This window comes from Lagopus muta, chromosome 2, assembly GCF_023343835.1.
Source record: "Lagopus muta isolate bLagMut1 chromosome 2, bLagMut1 primary, whole genome shotgun sequence".
Lineage (NCBI taxonomy): Eukaryota > Metazoa > Chordata > Aves > Galliformes > Phasianidae > Lagopus > Lagopus muta.
This window is the reverse complement of record NC_064434.1, coordinates 60,246,262-60,268,730: the sequence shown is the minus strand read 5'-3', so window position 1 is coordinate 60,268,730 and position 22,469 is coordinate 60,246,262. Positions and strand designations below refer to the sequence as shown.

The following is a 22,469-nucleotide window of genomic DNA, read 5'->3' as shown; positions in this document are numbered from 1 at the left end:
CTAATATAACTTCAAACATTACAGAAACATTTTATACTGTAGAGATACTACAGACATCAGTATTGAAATATATTTCCTCTTTCTCATTTAAAAGACAGAGTAATTAAAGTACATAATAGAAAAGACAAATCAGGTAAGTTTTCACATTTGAAGAAGTTTTTCCTTAGACATCCCTAGCATTTGTTAAAACTTCTAGCATAGCTTTATTTACTTAAGGCTGTTAAGTTTCTTCCCCTGTTTATGTAAGTTTCTGAAAAGCATTCACTTTGCTCAGTAGCAGACAAGACAGTCAACCAGCAGCAGAACACAAGAAGCTATAAACGGTAAATTAGCTAGAAACATGACTTCTTTTTCAGCGCAAAATCCACCAAGCAACACACTTACCAGTTCTATCATAGCATAACTTCTTTCACTCTCTAAGCTACCCACATCTCCATCTAAGCCTAAAGAACACAGAAATAAATACACCTGTATTGAACACAGAAATAAATACACCTGTATTAACTAAAAAACACACATCAGGACCAATCACCCATAAAACTCCCAAACTATATAAGCTCCTCAAGGGCCCCTAACAGTACCTTTTTATAATAGCCTTCATTTGTAATAATTTGCCACCTGCTCTCAATGAGGAATGCCAGTGAGACACAGCTGAATTGGTTTCTCTCACCTGTCCTTTTTCTTCTCATCAGGTGTGCTAAGATGCCTATATAAGGTGGTAAATCTCACTGTTTTTTTTTTTTTTTTTTTTCTGATTATTTAGAAGGGGGGAAAAGGTGCCATAACACAAGGTAGTTGTTTTACTTTTTTACTTTCTGGTTATTAGTTGGCTAGTACAAATATAGATGCATAAACTGTATGGCATCTGTTTTGAGTGCAATTAAGAAACAGTGCTTCTATTACAACATTTGTTTATGGTCATGTTTATGCTTTAAATGCTTTCAGTTTAGAAGTTGTAGAAGTGTGATACCTTTAGTGTAATTTCTATCCTTGTTGAATGCTTCATCTTGTATTCTGTTTGCTTATTATCTGTTAGTATTCACAAATGTGAGTAAAGCTAGAACAGCTTCCACTACACTGTTTTCTTCCTAATGATAGCTGCTATAGTAAGGAGAGATTAAGTTTATATAAAAGCAGTATATATAGTTCATCACCTGCTTGTACTGAGGTGAGCAAGTACTTAATATATGCAGTATTATGAACTTCTTTAGACTATGGTATTGTTTTTGCTGCTTGCCTGTATTCACAACTCAAAGAGATAACTGACTGATACTACTGAAGTAAGTTGAGTATCTCAGGTGCTTTTAGTAAAGCAGATGTTGCTATAATCTATATGACTGAACAAGTTTTCTCTGTGTCTGGTGCCAAGATAGTGTCCTATGTCATCATTAGTTCAGAGACATAGCAGGACACAAGGTCTTCTTTACTACAAAAAGATCCTATGCTGTAGACTGACAAAAGTAACAATTTTTCTTCTTATAGGAACTAAGATAAGTGTCAGCTCCCTGTTTGCTTTGTGGTTCCATCCTTTTCTCTGTTCTGCTTTCAGGTAAGAAAACTACTGTACCATTGAGATAGATTAGAAGGACAGAGATGTGAAGCTGTAGTTTAAGAGGTGGGGACGGCCTATATTACAGGCATAGCATGTTAATGTTTCAGACAGTAATCTGTTTAAATACACATATTTACTAATTGTTTATCTCAATTTTAATTGAAGTGAGGCTTGTTGCCCAGGCTGAAGAACTTTTTGTGTTCCTTGTGGTCATGTTAAGTCATCTTTCCTTTTTTGTCCTTCCTATTTAAATGAACCTCTGTGGCAAAACTGGTATTTATCTTCTCCTCAGAACCAAACTTTGAAAATCTAAAATGGTCAGAATAATTTTAAGTACAGTTATGATTTCTGCTAGTCAGGAAATGTAAGGTGTTTCACTGTGGTTTTGGGAATCGAGTTTTGGGAGAAGAACTTGTATAGCAGATAATGATATCTAAAATAACCTTTTTCAAGGTTATGTAATTTAGATGTTAATGACGATAAAACTAATGCATGCTAGTATTATTCCCACATCTACTATGGTAAAGTTTATGTAGAAACAGCCTCTGGAGGGAAACAGTGCAGAATTCATAATGTGAATACTGTCATTCCCATGTTAGTCTGATCTGTTTTCAGGTACAGTAAGTATTGATCTGCTTTCTGAAGCTGTCTTTCTACTGTAACCTTATTTCCATTTTTCTCCAAGTCTCCCTCAAAACTCCCTGCAATTTCACATCCAGTTCAAGTCTTACAGGAAGAAAAGTACACAGTAAGCCTGAGCAGTCCTAAAATCCCAGTTTTAACTTCTTCATAGGAAAGCTCCATGTGAAGCATTGAACTGGCAAATTTCTAAGGACTACATCTAACTCCTGACAAAGAAAGTGTCTACTACAGCATTTACTGTTCCTTGATTTATTAGGAGAACAGACATTGCTCACTTCAGTAACAGAAGCATGAAATCTAGTTTTGCTCTGACCAATTCCTTGTGTTCTGATCTCAGTTAACCTCTTCTCAAACAAATATGGAGAGAAGTCCTGAGGAACTGTTAACATCACTTATAGTTGTGTGGAGTCTGATTCTGTAATTGAATGGACTGTTTCTTCTTTGTGGAGGCTTGCTCATGTCAGTGTACTCTGGCACACAATTTGATGTTAAGTTAGGGAAGAATTACAGTATTGATTTATTAAGAACACATCTTGCATTGAAAGGTTTTAAGTATTTTTTTCTAGACAGCATTCTGGGACAAGACAAGCATGTTTAGAGATTTAGTATCTTCTCTGTAGAAAGTTTAATCAGTTAATAATTCAGAAATAGAAATGATCACAGTTATGTCTTGCAGGTGCTACAGCATGCTTACTGAGTCTGACTGTAACATACCACTTTTTCCCCAGCTGCTAAACATGCAACTGTAAATTGAATTATTTGGCAAGTTTTTTGATAGTAGTAGAGGTTGTTTAGTTTTTATGGTTGCCTACTACAACACTTCTTTTCAATAACTCTTACTTTGCTGTTTTTACTAGTATTGCCTGTTTTCTAGCATCAACTAAACTTTGCTGGGTTTCTAGTATAGATAACGTAGTTCAGAGTGTAGTCTTTGTACACCAAGTGATAAGCAGCCCTTACGGCAGCCTGTGGCCTAAGTAGAGAGCTCAGATTCTAAGAAAATCTATTGTAAAGTGGGGTAAAAAAGGAAGACAATGCAGAGTAAAGCGTATGAATCTTTAGAGGCATAAAGGGATCATCCGCTTCCCATTTTGTATGTAATTGTATCATTCCTCAAAAAACAATTAGGAGAAGAGAATGCAGGCTGTCTCTAGCAGAGGCTGTTTACAACTTGCATTTATGTCAGTAGAGCTGTGAACACAGTAGTTCATGGACAACAGCTGAATTCAAGTTTGGGTCCTCGGCACATGTCAGCTGGATTCTTCTTATTAAACCAAAACAATTAAAGTTGAAATAACTAGGCTGAATGGAAGAATGAAAGTAAAAACATAGTTTTGTAGTGCAAATCTCTTTGCCTTTTGTTTTGAAGTGGTACATGCCATTAGCAAACCAGCGTCTAACTGAAGGCTATTGTTTTTTAATTATTGCAGTAGTTCTTCAGTAGAATATTGATAGTATTTTAATATGGCTATGGGAAATGGAAGGGGAAGAATGGGAGTTGGGGGCTTATTTGGGCCTGGAGGTAAGGGAAACGAGGCAGTCATAATGAGAGCAAGCGAAGAGCAGTCCTTCTCGAAAAAGCCCGTGCCGGAGGCGGCCGTGTCCCAGGGGAGGTCTCGCACCGCGCTCCTCCCGCCTGCAGGGTTTCTCCGCAGTGGCCACCAGGTGGCGCCGTTGTGCCGCGCCGCCTCCAATCCGGGAGCAGCCGGGCTGGCGAGGGGCGCGGCACAATACAGCCGGCGCCGGTGCCTGAGGCTGGGCAGGCTGGGCACCCGCGGGGAAGTTTGGTTCTAAATCCAGACGTAAGATTCAGCCGTGCCTTTTACCTGAAGCTCTTCGACTTAGCGCTGAGGGTGGCTGAGTCTGGCTGCTGCCTGCTGCACTGGTTGCCAAACACTCATTGGTAAAGACGCAGAACTGACGTTGCAGAGAAGTCGCTGTGTGTGGCCAGAGAGCCTGAGGGGGGTCGGGAGCGTGAGGCTTTGTGAGCGCCCCCGTGTGGGCTGGGGACTGCTCTTGTATATATCCGTGCTGGCACGTTGTGACCCGCTCACTGCAAGCTGTGGCTGTACCAGACTTGGGAAAGCTTTCCTCAGCAACAGCTCTCCGGGCGCATCTTTGGAGGACATAACGGCACCCAGTGCTGCTCCATGTGTGCACAAGGATGAGCCAACGCTGCAGTTGAAAACTTTCCTGAACTTTAACAAAAGACAAACAAAAAATACTTAGAACACTGCTTTTCTAAACAATTTATGCTGCCGGCCTTTTGCTTTTAATTTTTCTCTACCATCACCAGAGTGATTTTAGATCACAGATCTTCATAACATTGAATAATTCTGTACGTAGAAACTCAGCTTTTCTTCAGTTTATTCCTGAACAGATGCATGCGAAGCTGAAATGCTGGATTTGGTCATGAGTAAATGAAGCTTTCTATCTTCTAGGACACATTCCTGGTTGCATAAGAGTTATTTAAATGACATAATCTTGTTTTATGAATCCTGTGAAGCAAGCATATGACTGAGAGGGATCATCTGGCTCATAACAGTTCATTTCCTAGTGGCTGTGCTCCAGTCTGGAGAGATCAGCTTTAGCCTTCTACTCATGTGCAAGGAGGGAGGTTTCATCTTCAAAGCATTAATGTAACTTGCTGCTTTGCTGTTGTGCCAGAAATCTCCACAAGCATACTGAAGCCCTGGCCCTGCTGTTTCCTCCTGTCCTGAATATGTCACGGAGCAATTTGAGTGATTTGTGCTAGTTTTATGCCTAATGTGAGATGAGTTCTTAGAGTAATGCATTCAGATCAGATAATACAGAATGGTCTCAAATGTTCCTGTTCTTGTAGGACTCACCTAGGCAAAATGACCTTTCAATTAAGACATGAAGCGTCATGCTAGTGTTAGTTTCTTAAGACTTGCCCTAGAAGAATGGCCATTTTAAAATATATCAGGTGTGACAAGACTTTTGCTGTTTCTTTAAAACTTTTGAGAGTCCACAACCCAGAGATTACTACTAAAAAGTCTTATAGCAGAAAAGACGAGCTTTTGATTGCTCTATTTCATAAATTCTGACTAATTTAAGGACAATCTGTTATTATTCTGTAAGAATAAGGCTTATAAAGTGAATATAAAGTATCTTAGTATTTACATTCTTGTACAAGTAATATTTTCACCTGTGCAAATGTATTTTATAATAGGGAATTAGATATGGGGCATATACCTATCATTATCTTGCATTAAGGTTAGAAGTAAGGTTAGAAGCCTGTTGTAGGAGCCTGAGAGTTGAAGAGGAAGCATACTCAGGGGCACCAAGCATGATGTCCCATCGGGCAAAGAGTACCTCATCACCAAATTGCATTTATGTAAAAGGGTGACGTAGATCACAAATTCTCCTGGATCAAATTTAAGGTGAACAAAGGAATTTATACTGTACTGTGAAGCAGATTTTTCCAAATTTCCCTGTTCTAGGTACTGGAAGATGATGTGCTTTTACAATTAATATTTTATACAGTCCTGTGTATTAATGTCCACAAAAGTGTAGCCATCAGGACTGAACAGAATGGTAGCTTCTGTACTCGTGTTTGGGTAAAAGCAGTCTTGAACTGGGAAACTGTAGTTAATGCATAAAGTTTTTTCTTAAAATGAGTTGTTTTCAAAAATGAATTCTATATTACATTGCATTGGAGTGTTTCTTTTTTTTTTTTTTTTTAACCTCCTGATCATAAGTGAATGACTATAAGGGAATGTAACTGCTGTACCAACAAAAAATTTGGTCCTATAATGTGGTGTCCTTAGATGCCTTCCTGATGCCACAAGCTGGGTGAGTTTTAAACTGGAGAAAGTTCACCAAGAATCTTTATGGATGTTGAGCAGCATCACGAAATTACTCTTGATGGGCTCAACAAATTTAGAAGGTACTCTCTGCTCTTAGGTGTAGCAGGTCTATTGGCCTTTTTATACCCAACATGCAGGCACTGCACATCAAGAATGTTGAAATAATTTTTGGCTGGGAATGTTTTTTCTAATTCAAGTTCTGGCCAGAAGGCATGTACCTCCTGGGATAGCCACCTTCTTCCTGATCTGAAATCAGAGCTTCAAGTGAGTCTGAGAAGGAAATTAACTGAAGTGTCATGCTGATCTAACTAGACCGTTAGGAGGACCACCAAGACCTAAAAAGTATTCTATTGCTTTTCTTCTTGACAAATTTGAAGGCGGTCACAAACATTACTGCTAAGCTCTGCGGGACCCAAGCCAGCCAAATTCCAACTCTATCATCCTGAGCTGAATTTTGCATTGACCTGGAAAGCTGTGCAGTTCAGCTTTGTGGGACAGGTTAATACCTCCTGGAAAAACTGCAAGTGCTGTCGGAGCCAAGTAAGTCACTGTATGTGTCAGCTCAGTCCAGCTGAATTTAGTAGCTCTGCTCAGTGCTGCCTGTGCTACAGTTTAGGTGGTGTTTTGCAAAGCCCTAAGGTACTTGTATGCCAGTCTGCCCGGTTTTTCATTATTCCTCACAATGAAGAGGTATAACTATAATATATAAATAATGAGTCAAATAAGCATCATGTTCGGAGTGTTAGCAGTAATTACAATCAAGTAATGATGATTTTTCTCCCTGGGTGGAGTTTCCAAATAATTTCTGCAAAAGTCTTGCATTAGTGAAGAGATAAAGGCGTGCAAGGAGTATGCATTTGCAGACTCCTGAACTTTTTGGGTAGATGGAGTTAGACTATTTCTAGACATTACTAACAACTTGGCCTTAGTGGGCATAGGATTCTGCACATGCTGAATGCCTGTATTTCTTTTCATCAAGTTTCATTTTTGCTATGCTAGCATCTCCTATCACATCAGGGACTGATTGCTCTCTTCTGCCTATACTCTCCAAAGAGGAGGATACCATGATTGGCAGTAAGTTCTGTAGTTCTTGCAATATCTTCTGTACATAAAAAGAAATTGCATGGTCTTTGTGACTTTGGAAAGTTAAGTTCCTTTCTTGTAGAATGAAGATATGGAAAATGCTGCCATGCCTTTTGGTTCTGATTTACCATTTGTACGAATGGTTAAGCTAACGGTGAAAACCAGTAAGCACATGCTTGAAGCATATTCCTGGTGTTGTATGATAAGATCTAAAAGTACAATCTATGCCACCATAGATTTCTGGCCTCTTTTGCTGTGTGAACTGCTAATGAGGTGAGCTCCTATCACCAAGTGATAGGAAATCTTTTACTTCACTTTCTAACTGGAATTACTGTTCACCTAAAAGTAAAGGAAGATATGAGAACTCAATCTCTTTAGGGGAAAAAAAGTGCAGTTAATATGACTGTAATGAGGTCATGACTTGCAGAGAAGAAGCTCTGAAATGAGAAAATTGGGCTTAACTGCTGAAAATGATGAGGAAATTGTCCCTGTGATGAGAATGTTTTCTTCAAGTCCTAGAAGCTTTCTTCTTCAAGCATTAGAACACCTGGTCAGTAGTTGATGAGGCACTGCAAACCAATTTAATCAATATAGAATAAACCTTGGCTATTCCTTCATTTCTGGTCTTCTACATATTCTGATCTTCTGATAGCTAGCAGAACACACATGTGTGATGACTGCCTAGACCGCACATTGGAGAAATACGTGAGTTCTATATATACCTGTGGCAGTGACCTATGTCTAGAAAATCTGTATAAAGTTTTATTTTAAGTGAGCTGTTTTGTACTGTTTTTGATAGAAAAATTATCTTAAATGCTTGTTGAAAATTTGATTTAATTTCCCTAGGTTTTTATAAAGACACTAAATGTGGTACTCCAAGTCTCACTTGTTAAGCTTGAAATGAATCTTAAAAAAAAAAAAAAAGCAAAATATAAGCCATTTTCCTACATTTGCTTGAGATAGTGAAGAGAAATTATGTAAATGGCTCTTACTGTATTGTGCTCACTTCTGTTACATGCCATAAAACCAAATGTGATTCTCATCAGAATGACAAATAATTCTGCTTTTGCAGTGTTAATGCAAGACAGAGATTTGGGGAGGAGAGAAAAAGTAATGTGGAAAAAATAATCTGAATTATTGATCAAGGACTGGTGCTCCTGGTTGTCAGCCTGTATCTCAAAAGGAGCTTGAGCTAGCAGATGAACACTTTTTTCTTTAAGATTTGAAAGTATTGTCTGTCATCTTTTGTATTCTCACTCAGGGCATTTTCATTCTAGTTTGGCTTGTTGGTCTATGAAAAGAGCTACTTTAGAGCTACCAGAACTGAATTCTTCAAGATTTTGGTGCGTATTCTTTGTACTGCTTATATTAGGTTTTCATTTCAAGATTCTAAAAATTTATATGCTTGTAGCTCAGGTTGGCCAGAGAAACGAGACCACTCTTACATCTTTACAGTGTTTACAAGTGAGAATCATGAGGATGTTTTATGTTCCACCTTTGTAGTTCTGCTTCATTACAGTGAGATAAGCATGCCATGGTTGCTACTACAAAACCATTGCCTAACCTTTTCTTTAAAATAATTACCTCATTAGAAGCAGAACTGAATGTTCGTTATGTAGCTGTAAGAAATAGTGATTGCTTTACCCTGTGACTGTACGCTGTAATCAAAAACCAGTACAGCATGAAGTTGAAACTTCGGGATTAGAACCCTGTACAGAGTAAGAAAGCAACAGGAAATGCTGTCTGAGATGGTTAAAAATGTTGGAAATTCTGCTGTAGGTGTGACCTGTGTGGCCAGCACTGTTACATATCAGGTTATCCAAACCCACAAGCAAATCAAAGTTGCTAAAGGTAATTTATAAATCTTTTTCTTTTTTTCTGAAGAAAAAAAGAAATCGGCTTCATTTGAAATTCATGTAGATCCAGGGGGTACCTCTGAGCTTTAAAGCTGGCCTTCAAATTTAAACCTAAGCTGTCTTTCAAACACCATGCTTCATTGTTTAAAAAAGAAAAAACACACTTCCAAGTGATTTCTGTGGTGTAATGACTAAAGCCTGACACCATCAAGCCGGGATGAGCACAACTCAGAGTAAGGTAAACTCAATCATGAGGAACTGAGGAACTGGTTAGTAAACTGACTGCAATTTTCAATAATTAGGCTATTTTGATTACAAATAGTTACTAATACAGTGGTTCAGAGTTCCTTTTATGATGTTTGAAATGCGTGCACACTTGGGGACTGGGGGGGAACAGCTCCCTGTGAGAAGACGTCCAACATTCAGGATAAGTTCAGTGGAAAATGTTTCAGTATCTCTAGTCACAAATTTTGAACTTTTAAAATGGTTGTAATAATGGAATGGCAACTAAAAATACAAACGAAAGATGATGAGGTAGTTTGTGAAAACTGATAAAGAGGAAGAATGTACTAAAATTCAGTCAAAATTTCTTTGACTGAAAGCACACTGAAAAATTAGAGACTAGCAATGTACATGCTGAATGATTTGGCTTTCATTTGTAGATGTCTTCTAAAAAAAAGTGTGTGGAAAGAGTTTACTACAAAGAAACTTACTACTATTTTCTTACCTTTACCTTTAGCTGCAAGTGGCTATTACTGATCTGTTTTCCTCTATGCCTACCTGAACACCAGCCCTCTCTCCTGACATGTTTGGTTTTTTTTTAATTATTCTAAAAGGTGAGAGAAAAGCTCAGGGAACTGATCTTGTGCATGGTGGGTGCCTCTTATGAGTAATTGTTGGTATGACACTTGCACATTCTGTTGAATCTCTATTTAGACTTGTCAGAAGTAGGAAAAAGGAGGGGGTACTTCTACCTTTTTATGGAAAACTCACTACATGTGAGATTTAAGATATCTTCATTCTGGTTTTTCTCTCACAATTGTAAAGTTGTATTTGAATCCAAACAGAAACCATAATCCATTATTGCAAGTCTCATAAGTCCTTTATATTTTGGAAAGCACGAGTAAACTTATTTGCAAAACTGAAAGTTTCTGCTATGACTTTCATTAGTCTTACAGAGCACCAGAATTGAACATTTCTTGCATTGAACAGTAAGCTGTCAGTCATTCTGTTCCAGAACAAGGTAAGAAACCTCCTGATTACTTTGATATGAATAATACCATAGGTTATTGAATTGGGTGGTGTCATGGGGTAAGGCAGCCTTGTCTCAGAATAAACCATTTTTCTGCACTGTTTTAGTATTACTTCAGTTGTATGCTTACTCAATCTAGAATATCTAGTGTTACGATCAGAGGCATAGTATTCATTCAGTTAACTGCTTTCTCACTCTTGGATGATAGCTAACTCACTGCAAATTCACAGGTCAATTCTGCATTTCAGAGGTCAAGGCTTTGTGCATACATCTAAGTGTGAATCTTACCCTTCCTTCTCTGTTTACTTCTTTATTCACTCTTCCCTTTCCTTCTCTGGAAGAGTTTATGCTACTGGAATAAATGCTCTGTAAAAGCAGTCACATGGAAGCTTGTGACCACTTTGAAGTCAATTTCAAAATAGTTTTTGAAGTTTTTTTTCCTGTCCAATGTAGTATTCCATATATTTTCATGGGCAAAACTAGACCTGCTTCAATTTCACCCAAAAGGAAAGCTACCAGATTCTAGAGGATAGTTCATACCTAAAATATTTGAGTAAGTTTTCCAAAGGAGCACAAAGTTTTACCTGTTTTTGTAATATGATAAACCCCTTGCTCTACAATAATTTGAACAGTTGTCTCTTTACATTTTACTTTCAATTCCCATGGGAAAAGATCAAAGGGGGAGCAAAGGCCATGTACAACCTGGGAAGCACAATGTGTTTCTCTTAAAACATTTGTGAAGGGAAGGGCAGCACCGTCTTTCTGGTAGAAGACTGCCAGTGTTATTTGGCTTAGAAGGAACCTCAGAAGCTCCCTACCCCAATCTGTGGCTCCAAGTAAGCTCAACTGTGAGTTCTGAGTGGATTAGCCAGAACTTGACCCTCTTTGACCTTGAAAAGGTATGGACACCATGACATTTCTCTACGGGACCTATTTCACTGTTTGGCTATCTTCATGATGGAAAAGATTTTCCTACTGTTGAGTCAGAACCTGTTCTGCCTTAAGACCGTCTCTTGACTTGATGTGTCTCTGACCAAAAAAGATACAAAGCAGGTCAAGAGATTACTGGATATTATTTCAAAATGATCAAAAATACTTAGGCGTTTTGTTCAGTCACTTCACTTTGTAGGTGCTGGCTGTTATTGGGTGACCTCCCTACTTCAAGCTCATCTCTTCTCTACAGTGAACTGAAATTCTCCCATCATCTCCAAACAGAGCATTTGCTCTGGCCCCTTGATTATGTCTGTGGCTGTTCTTGTGACTATATTGGCTGCTGGAGATGGGCTTTTCCCCTGATTGAACCTGTTGTAGAAGAAAAACCTACAACTCTGTAATGCGATTTATTCTTTGTGGGAGCTCCTGTGAGAATGCAACTGTGTGATTCCATGTGTGGTTTAACTTCTCAGCTGTGCTGTTTGTCAAGTGAAGAGCTGGATGCCTTTGGGTGAGATGGTTAACTAATGGAGAACTGTGGGGGGGGGTTTCGTCTGAGGGGAGCTGGTGTGGGTTTTGAGGGGGAGATAAAGAAAACATACCTGATCTGAACTGCTGTGTGTGTAGGGTCTAAAGAACAGCATAGAGCTCTGGAGAAATTCCAGCTGAAGGTGCATCTGTGACTCCAGCCTGAGCACTTGTGACAGGGTCAGCGCCAGGAGACAGGTAAGTCCTGCAGGAGGCTTTTCTGCCAGGGACTGCAGCTGCGTGGCAGGGCTGCTGGTGGGAGTTCAGCGGGAAATACACCCCGGGTAATAAAATGGCCACTCCTCGCCGGACGGGGCTGCTACAGTGCTGCCTTACCAAGTTGTAAACGCAGCTTTGTTTTTCCGGCTTTGCTCTCCGGGAATAGTAATCCTCAGTTACTACTTGTGTCGTCTTCTGTGATCTATTTCGCGCTCTCCTACGCCCTGTCGCTCCTTTCCTTGTCGCAGCTCGACCCCTCACAAGCATTCGAGGCGCGCAGCAGATCAGCTCCACGCACCCTCCGTACCGCTCTCCCTCCCGGGCCCGGCCGTAGCGCTCGGGGCGGAGCCCAGCTGAGAGACAGAGAGGGGCGTGCCCCTTTCGGCAGAGCTTCTGCGGCGCGGGCGCTGCCCGGCAGGTGGCGCTGTAGCCGCCTGCGCCGCTCTCGGCTCCTCTCGGAGCTGCGCTGCGAGGAGCCCCCGCGTGTCCGCCATATTGGTGCCCGCGCCGCAGCCGCTGCGCCTTGTTCCTCCATCTCCTCCCGGCGTGGCCCAGCGGAGCCCGACGGGGGAGGGGACGTCGGCGCCGCCGGGCGGGAAGCGGGGGCGAGGAGACCGCGCGCCGCCGGGAGGAGACGGAAACGAGCGGGGCCCGCGTCCCTCCGCGCCCGCCCCCTGCGCCACCCGCCATGGCGAGGAGGCCCGGCGGCTCCTGAGCGCGGCGCGCACGCACAGAGCGAGCCGAGCCCCGGCCCGGCCGCCATCAGCAGAGAGAAGCCGCCCGGCCCCCGCCTCGGCCGCGACATGGAGGCCGTGAAGGCCTTTAACAGCGAGGTGCGTGCCCCCTCCCGCGCCTTCCCCCGGGGTCGGGGAGCGGGCGGGGCCCTGGGGCCCGGCGCCTTCCCTGCCCCCTCCCGCTGCGCGCGCCTCGCCGCGGGGAGGGGGCGGAACCGGGGGGCCGCGGCCGGGCAGCCCCGGCCGGCGGGAGCGGGGAGCGGCCTCCCGCGGGAAGGTCACCGGGGTGCGGCGGGGGCCGCTGTCAGGAGGGCGGGGGGGGGGGGCGGCGGGAGAAGCTCCCTGAGCCCGGGCGACTTCCACCGAAGGGCTGCGGGAGACGGCGCGAGGAGGGCGGTGGGGGAGGCTGGGGGCAGCGGGCCTCTTCCGTGCTCCTGACTGGAGGGAAGAGCGGTGCCCGGCCAACTTCACGCAGGGAGCTCGGGAGAGCGGGGCATTTCCTGGCTAGGTCTGCCCCATTCTCCGATCCGCTCGCCTTTTCCGGCACCCCTTCCCACTTTTCTTGTTTAATCGTCTGCCCGCACCCCGCCAGGGTACATCTCGGCACCTCCCTGAGCTGCTTGTGGATCGGGGGGTGGGAATACGAGGGCCTGGAGGCTCACCTCCGTGACCGAAAATAGCTCATTTAGAGAGGATAGAATGAAAGCACACATTCCATAAGTGTTATATGGAACCACACTAAAAACTCTGTTGAGAATGATACAGAAGATTTGCAAACACTGCTCACAAAGATCAGTTATTGATAGGATACGTAGCTTCTTTCTTCCTTTTTTTTTTCTTTTTCTTTTTTTTTTTCACCAGTACTTCATCTTATTTCAGGATAGCTCTTAGGGTAGCTCTGCTTTGTTCCTCTTCATTGCCAGAGTTTATATTTGAGAGCTCAGGTGAGAATAAGGAAAATAATTACCCATTTTCTCCATGGGAAGTTCTGTGCCTTAGAAAACTCGACTTTTATTAAATGTAGAAAGTATCAGCTCTGGTTACAATGCGTACTTCTGTAGGCTGCTTGGAGTTGGAGCTCCAGGTTTCTTTCTCCAACATAGAAGTGGCAAGGTTTTAATAATTTAAAAGTTTTCTTTTATTAAATTTTATTAAATGGCAGTTTTATTTTTTTAGTGGAACAGTGTGCTAACCATGTTGTATCTACAAGCCAAAATAAAATTTTAGAAGTGTTTTTTAAGTGGCACTTTTTGAGAACTCAGTAGGAACTGACTTGGCCTAATTGATGTACAGTTCTAAGTTTTGCATGTAACACAATTTGAATTCTCGAGCGGAAAAATCATGTTGTAAGCAGAAAAAGAAAATACTAAAAACATTTCTGTTCTACTTTTTACTTTGCTTACATACCGTATTCTTAAGTAGGGAAAAGTCTAGTCGCAACAACAGAAGAATATAAGCAGTTTAGAACCTTTCTCTTGTGTATACCTCCCAGCATGAGCAATTGTTTTTGCTTCTGTATTCAGAAGCAACTTCTGGATGACTTGCTGAGCACGCAGATATAAATACTGTCAAAATAACAGATGAACTCTGCAGACTTAGGGTAAGGAAGAGGAAAGCTTCAGAGTGTGCCCATCTTTTAAATGCTCGAAAAAGACTGGAGTTTGTGTTCTTGGAAAAAGAGATGCAGAAGATGAACCACATTTTCTCCTATAGTGTCAGTTGATAGCATCTATGAATAGATTTGTTTTTATGACTTCTCTCTGTTTTGGTTTAACGGCTGTCTCTGTATTTGAATACTGGTCTACACTGATAGGAAAGTTTTGAAGATGCTGTAACCAAACCCGTCACCCTGGAAGTAAGTGATACACAAGTTGCTGTGTTTGTGAAGTCCTGAGTATAGTTGCTAGATACTCTAACACTTCCGTATCCACTGCAGTACTTGATTTTAACTTAATTTTCTATAGTTATTTCTGGTCTAACTGACCTATACGTACTCAGCATTTTAGAAATGTGAAATGACACAGGGAAATAGCTGAAGTGGATGTGTTCATAGCTTATGGTCTATGCTATACCTGAATACTTTTGAGTAAGTTACAGAATATTTGTACTTCGCTTCCAAAATTCCTTTTTCTTTTGGTTTATATTATGCTCAAAGATGAAGCTATACTTCAGACATGATGTTGGAGTTTTTTCTTCTAGAGATGTTTGCTTTAAAATAGATGTAAATTAAATATAGCATCAGATCCAGTAGACTAAATTCATAGAAGAAAAACTTTTAACTGCTTTCTCTTATGCAGCTTGCATTCAATTTACAATTTTACAATAGTTTATGCAGTTTATGTAACTTACTGGTGAAATCTTAATGACACTTTAGAAAGAACGTTCCAAGTACATTCAAACACTTAAATATGCAGACTGGGTACTTCTATTGTTTGTTTGTGCTTTTTTTTTCTTAGGGAAGGAGTTGTGTTTGGATTCTGCCATAAAGCTAAAATGAAAGCAGCTGTCCACGTAGGTAGTGTAAATTACTCAAAATGTTTGTGAACTGAAAGAAGATCTCATAGCTGTCCTATAGGAGAGTCACAGTGGAAGTGATTAACATAGGTCACTAATTTGATTAAAAAGAAATACCTCAAGTTTCCCCTTGTACTCTTGAGTACTGGATGTAATGCCTGCTGCTGCAGGTTCTGCATCGTGTTGATACTTGGCATTGTCAGTGCTGTACCTCACTGTGAATGTAAAATTAGCTGTTATATCCCATGTCTGGAGGGTTCAGGGTCAGGTTGGATGGGGCTGTTGGCAGCTTGATCTACTGGGTGGCAGCCCTGCACGTGGCATTAGATGTTTTCATGTAGTGGTTGATATTTTACCTTGGATTCAAAATGCCTAGCAGTGAAACAGAAAGATAAAATATTTCACAGCTGACTTTGTATGCTGTTAATTGTCAGTGTTTCACTGCACGGTTTATCATTTGCTATAGTTGACATCCTTGAAGCTTAGCTACTGCAGAATCATGTTCCTCCAGGTCTCACTTCAGACCCCGAGCTTTTTCTTAAAAGCAGAGCATCAAAGTCAAGAACAAGTCTTGACAGAAGAAAACTATTTAAACGTTTAAAGTTCTTTACACATTCCATACAATGGATTTTGTTAGAAGGAACTTGAATGGAGTAGAGGCAAGCACACGTACTGTCAAGTTCCAGCAGTGGGATAATAGTGGTTTAGTTGCAAATGTAAGTAACTAAAACATAGTATTTGTTGTATAGCTGTCTAAAAGCTAAAAGCTTTTAAAGAACATTATCAGCTTAGATGCTTATTTCCCTTAAAACTGCAGTAATAGTTCACTGATCTAGTTCAATTAAATGCAGCATTCCATTTATTTGATGTTTCTCACATGTCTTAGTGAACTAGTTTAAAGCCTGCCTGCTGGTGATGCTACCCTTGCTGTCTTTTTGTTTTCTCTGTACTTAGAAGAAAAACACCTGATGCTTACCTTGGACTGTTATCTTTCTAGTTTTAAGGCAGCACAATGTATTACTGATATCCAAGAGGCAATTGTAAAAAGGTCAGCCATATATTAAAAAAAAAAAAAAGACATAGCTTCTTGAAGCTCATACCAGGAACAAGAAATCTCTGTGCATTTGGGTATTGATCTTTTCATATGCAACTGAATTGAACGGTGAAATAAGTATCATTGTGGAGACATGGAATGTGCTCCATATTGAAGTGTTTGAAGGTGGGGTGCACATAATGCACTGAAAGATTAAGGAAGTGACTTTAGTTTGCATAAAGAGTGATGTGGATTCCTGTGTCTTTTCTGTTGTAAATCCACTTGTCTTCTAGGAAGAAGAGCCACAAGTAAAACTTGCCCAGAATTACTAGACTGGGCTTCAGGTGTTTTTAACCATGGCTATCCATACATAGGTCATCGTAAAGTGGGGTTGCAGTGAGCATTTGGTGTGCAGGACAGTTTTGAGAGCTGTGTAAGATGAAAGGAAATGGTTCATAAAATCTTCATTGTTACATTTGAGCTAACTAACCTCTTCTTCTGAAATCTGTCAGTGGTAGGGATGTAACTGCCACTGATCATTTACTGCTGGTGCAGTTGTCTCTGTGCTCCACTTAACTGTCCATTGCTCACCATGGCCATGATGTTTCTTCAGACAGCAGGTTTGCAGTGGTGGTGGGGAGCAGTTTGGTTAGCTGTGGTTTCAGAAATATCCTCTTGGAAATAACTCATGTTCATTACACACACTGGAGTGTGGATACACAAAAGTACAGCGTAAATCAGTTACTCTGTTTTAGAGGGCTGTATTTATATGGCAGCTTTTTTATAAAAGAATGCCAGTTGATGCTTAAAAGAAAAAGCCTAACTGGTGTGCCTCGTAAAGATGCTAAATAGAAATTGATGCTGAATAGTTGAGTAGAGTGGTGAGAAGGATGCTCTGTGAAATGAGGAGCCAGGGCTTTGATTAGTGCAAGTAATGATAATAGCAGTTGTATATGAGGAACAGCAGAAGGGCATGTAAGCTACTCAAGGGCAAAACAGATTTCTGAAATCCTGCCTTTGCTGAAGCACCTGTAACATCTGCAGAGTTTTATTTTCTGTCTCTCATTGCTGAGAAAATGAGAAATCCTCTGCCTGTTTTCTTTCTTGCCAATAGTTTAACAGTGGTGGAAAATAGTGATAGGAAAGTGCAACTTGCTTTCACATCCTCTGCTGTTCTAAAGGACTCTGCTACTGATACCTTCAAAGCTTTTTAACTTTAGGTTTTATCTGATACTTCATTTATCTTCTGTTCTTTGTAAGCTTTGTTGTAGCAGATTGGGATTCTTTTATCTCTTATTCTTAATTTTTGGGATTAAAAATTAACCATTTGTATTTGCATGTGCATGTAGATACCTATCCAGAAAGGTGTCTCAGTTTTTCATTCTTAACCTCTGGCTCGGAAGTGAAAATGGTCTTCGGTTTTATTTTGCATTATAATCCCATAGTGCTCCTTAGAGAAGAAAAAACAAACGACAGAGAAAACGCATTTCATTAGGATGCAGCAAAATATGTAAGAATTTGTTAATTTCACTTTTGCTGTCAGGGCCATGAGGAGCAGTATCAGTGAAATGTAAATATTTCACCCCGTTGCTTCCCAGCAAGAGTCAAACTATTTGCTTTTTGTTAAGAGGCCACAGGAGCAGAAGTCATTTTTCTTACCAGAATATACTAAGTCAGTTTATGAAATCACCCGATTAAATGACTGTGTGTGCTGGATAAATATTTATAGTTTCAGTATCACATTTTCAAAAACTTGTCTCACCTTAGCCTTTCTCCAGTCACAGAATCTTGAGTAAATGATCATGCCAGGCTTTGTCCCAAATATTAGCTGTCTTTTCTGCATACTTTTCTCAATAACCTCACTTCTCTTGTGAATTAATGTAGGGCAGATACAAAATGTTTTTCTGCCTTCCATTTTACAGTCTTTACATTTCTTAACTCGTGTTCTAGATTAGAACCCTGTATTCTTGGAGTGTGAGTTTGAATGTAGGTCTCTGGATTCTGCCAGTACTCCTGGGTTGTAGCTGGGTTGTTACAATTATTGGTCCTGTTTGCTACTCATTTAGGGAACACCGAACCATTTTGCAGCTTAATACAAATGCACTTCACATACTCACTAAAACCATGCCTAAGGCTACAATCTTCTGCAAAGTACTTGAAATTATCCTGAGTCTTATTTGAGTTTGCCATCAGCAGTCTGTTTTCCTCTGGCAGTTGTAGAGTCTAGTAAGCCAAAAGACTTTCTTATGGAAAAAAACATTCAGAACAAGAGTATTTGATAAAGCATGTCTTCAAACATATGCTAGACATTTGGGTATTTTCCTGAAGATTCTTTCACTTGGAAGGTGGCGGACTTTTTTTTTTCTGACTGTAAAATTGGTTCGTCTTTCTACCTCTGGACTGGCAGTGAGAAATTTATCTCCGGATTGGCTGATTGAGCCTTGCTTAGAGCCTGCCCTCCTGGCCTCAACAAACACTGGTGTAACTCCATGGCGACAGTAGGTTACAATTGTTCGTGTATGTATTCAGAGTTCATCTTGGCTTTAACTCTATACAAGATTAGTCCTTGTTCTCATATCATAGCTTTTCATGAATTGCATGTACATTCTTCTGTTTCTTCACTTCTTTGAAGTTATTTTTTGGCTGTATTGCTCTGGGAGTACTGACAGCCAAGTAGGTAATTTTATTAACCTTCTTCACCAGGAGCTTCTACACTGTATGGAATGTGTTCTGCAAGAGAGCAAGAGGTCTTGAGCTACTGCTGAACTAGCTCTCATTTTCACCTGTTCTTGGTCAGCTGTACCAACGGATACCAACCAATCTGTTTAAAAACAGATTTTATTTTTTTTTAAACAGGATTTGTTTAAATTTGGAGAAAGTAAGAGGAGAAGAGTGCATTGCTACCGTGACCCTCTGTCAGATTTGTTTCACCACAAATGAATCCACTCTTTACAATGTCAAGCTTTTGTCAAGTGAATTACCATTTGTATAGTATGTATAGCATATATACTATACAAATGGTAATTACAGCCATGTATATTCATGGCTACCAGGGATATACAGTATTTTGCCATTGTCTTTCCTCTTGAGAGCTTGACTACAAAGTATATGTAATAGTGCTGGCAATTTAGATGGTATGAGCTGTTTTTGTTTTTTGAAGCATGTATTGAATAATACTGCATTTCTGTTTTTTTTTCTGGTTTTGTGATTATGTGAGCAAGTGGAGATTTTTCTGATGCTTTGACATTCAGAAATATAATGCATGTGTTTTAAGTTAATAAAATGCATTTGCATGTGCAAGGTAAGACTTGGCACGAGAAGGAAAGCAACCTTCTACATGGCAAAAGCAGTAACAATTTTCAACTTGTTTATTGTTTTGGAGGCTTGACAGACAGTTCTGTGGTTCCCATTTACAATCCCAGTAGATGATGAGTAAAGGAGGAAGAGCAAAGCTTAGACCCGGGAGGCACCACCTGCAAGGAGCAGGGCTTTGGGTAGGTGGCAACTGAGCAGTAGGAGAGCATAGCATAGCAACAGCTGAGAGATTGAAGGCACTTGTTTTGGTAGCCTTGAGTTTGTTTATTTTGAAGTTCCCTCCTAATTGTAACATCAAGTTTGGAAGATAGGAGTGAGTATTCTTTGATGAACAGATTACAGCTGTACAAGGTGTTTTATAAAAGACAGTGAACAGCTGTCTTACGCTGTTGAATTGGAATTTATAATTGAAATAACATGCATTTTTGGGAAAAATATTTCAGAAGATCCATCTTCTTGTGCTGTTTCAATGTTTCTGTATACTTGTTGATTTGAAATCGAATGCTGAGAGGTTCCATCTTTCTTGGAATGTCTTTTTTTTCTTTTTCATTTCCTTTTTTTTTAAAATGTATTAGGTACTCATTAAAACTGATGTGTAATTAACTGGATGAATCCTTTGCTTTCCATACCTGTATTCTATAGCTTCTTTACACAAGCACAAAGTAGTATAAATTGAATGCTGCTTGTTCTAAAACAGATTCTTTACAAATCTTGGCCTTAAAAGATGGCTTTGTGGAGCTCTCTCGGCAGATCATTTATAAGCTAATAATACAGATAGAAAATAGAATTTAGTATTTTGCTATTGATGTGACCGAAGTTTAAAAGAGGAATAATCATGTTTACAAAGGTCTTTGCATTTTCCAAAAGCCAAGAGCAATATATTAAACAGATTGTTGAAGCTTATGGAAATCTGTGGTCAGAGTAAAGTTTTCAGAACACTGGGAAAAAAAAAAAAGAACAAAGCTGGTTCACAAGAAAAGGAATGGGGTTATTCTGTGAATTTGCTCTGTATTTTGGTTACAGATAACATTGATCTTCGTAGCTTTGTTAATAGATAAGCAGCTGTAGCTGCTTTGTTATTTTGAAGTGAAACACTTAGCAGGAAAGGAGAAACATGCATTTAACGAATATATTGGTTGCAGAGAAATCCATCCTGCTACAAACCGTGATTATTATTTTTTAAATTTAATTAATTAGTTTATTTTTAAATCATGAAGCTTTGTTAGGAATGTAGGAAATTTTTAGCAATACCTACAGAGAAAACATTTCTAAGTCAGTGCAACAAGACAGCTTCTGTTGCAAGCCTTAGAAGCAGTTGGCAGAGAAAATGTGCCGGTCTCTGATTTTCAGAATGGTTGGGTCTGGCCCTGTACTTTGTTTCTCACAGCTGTAGAGATGTGATGGTGTTTAGACTTGTCTGAGGCGCGTGACTTCACACTGTGCCACATCCTTGCAGATAAACGCCTTGCTGCATGAGGAGAGGCGCTTCCCCATCGGGATGGCCTCTGGAATTCTGCAGGCTGACGTCATGCCTGGAGATGATAGATTTTTCAGTTGGTGATAAAAAATTGGCTAGAAGATCGTGAAAAAATGGTATTTATGGGGGAAAAAAAAATAGTGTCAGGAATACTGAGAGAACTGCAGGAAGTGACATACCCCCTTTATGTTCCCTGTTTTCTTATGCAGTGTGCTTTCGAGTGTGGCATGGACCTTTTGATCAGTCGTCCTTCTGTTGTTGGGAGCTTGAGCTTTGGTAAAGGGCTTAGTCTTGCCCAGCTATTTTATGAGAACCATTTAAGTTTTTCTAAGCTTTTTGTTCCCAGGCTGTAAACATCCTAAGTTACTGTGAAGAGAATAAGGGGAATTGTATTTTATGACTTGTTAAAGGTTTGAAAGCAATAAAGAGTGTTCTAGAGGCTAAACATCTCAACTAAACATCTGTTCCTTAGTAGTTGCAAACAATTCAGGACACCAGACTTGAATCCAGGTGGTTTCTTTAAATTCTGGTTTTAGGTTCACAGCTTATTGGTACAAAGCAGGTTATACCAACAGGGCTTATAAGCTTTCTTTGAATGCAGGAAAAAAAAATAGAGGGTAATGAATTGAAGATGGGCTGTAGTAGGACTTATGACTCTAAAATACAAAAGCTTAAGTGGAGTTTTATAATTGCACCTAGAATTGTTCAGGGTCAGTAAACTTGAAGTTGTTGACTGCCTTAAAAAGAAATGGGTGGGAGAAGGACTAAATAAGGGTGATGTCAGTAATACCTGGCTTCTTCACATGCTGATAAGTGTTCAACTAGAAACTGACTGGCTTTATGGCTTATTTTACTCAATTGCTTGTACAATCAGTTAGGATGAACTTTCAGATCACTTCTGCAAAAATTACCATATGCGGAGAGTGGCATGTCCTTAGTCTGGCATGGAGGGAGTAAACTTTTAGAGTGAACATTCTCAAGTGATTTTAAATATTTTGTAAGTCAATGAAGTGCAATATAAAAGGAAAATACTGGGATATCAAGCATGTTGACTGTTGTGCTATGTATTTGTTAATATGAAACACTGTATGAACTGCTGAGTCACGGCCTGAACCTCTGATTCAGGCGTGAGGCGAGCCATGAGTCAGCCAGAGGAGCACAGCTGAAGGCAATTCTCCTGTGCTGCCGGAAGGGGTGGAGCCTGGCTGCACCTCTCCTAGACCTATTTAAGAGCTGGCTGCCAGTGGGGAAGGATCTTGTCTGGAGATCCCTCCTTCTGGTGTTTTGTGGTGAGCCCAGCATAAGGGTAAGCCTTCCATTTATTCTCTCTTGTTATCGTAGTCCGCTTTGCCTAACTCTCTTGTTTATTTTGCGATAGTAACATCTTGATATCCATTGATTATACAACCACATATCATGCACTTTAAATGAACACAGTTGTATTAGGATAGTTGCTGTTTTGTTCTGTGTTTTGCTAGCATTGGATATTATCAACCCATAT

General features: G+C 40.3%; 1 protein-coding gene across 8 annotated transcripts in view; it reads left to right on the top strand.

Moving 5' to 3' along the window:
• The first annotated feature begins 1,484 nt into the window (after positions 1-1,484).
• SCAF8 (SR-related CTD associated factor 8) overlaps positions 1,485-22,469 on the top strand; it is a 155,159-nt gene continuing 134,174 nt past the window's right edge. For 6 of the 8 annotated variants that reach the window (XM_048937668.1, XM_048937664.1, XM_048937667.1 and 3 more), the window contains exon 1: positions 12,620-12,728. In XM_048937668.1, coding sequence (XP_048793625.1) covers positions 12,699-12,728 — 30 coding nt within the window. In that variant the 5' untranslated portion in view covers positions 12,620-12,698. Of the gene's footprint in view, positions 1,550-11,773; positions 11,875-12,619; positions 12,729-22,469 lie in introns of those variants that run through there. The other 2 variants (XM_048937671.1, XM_048937670.1) reach the window with 2 other exon arrangements.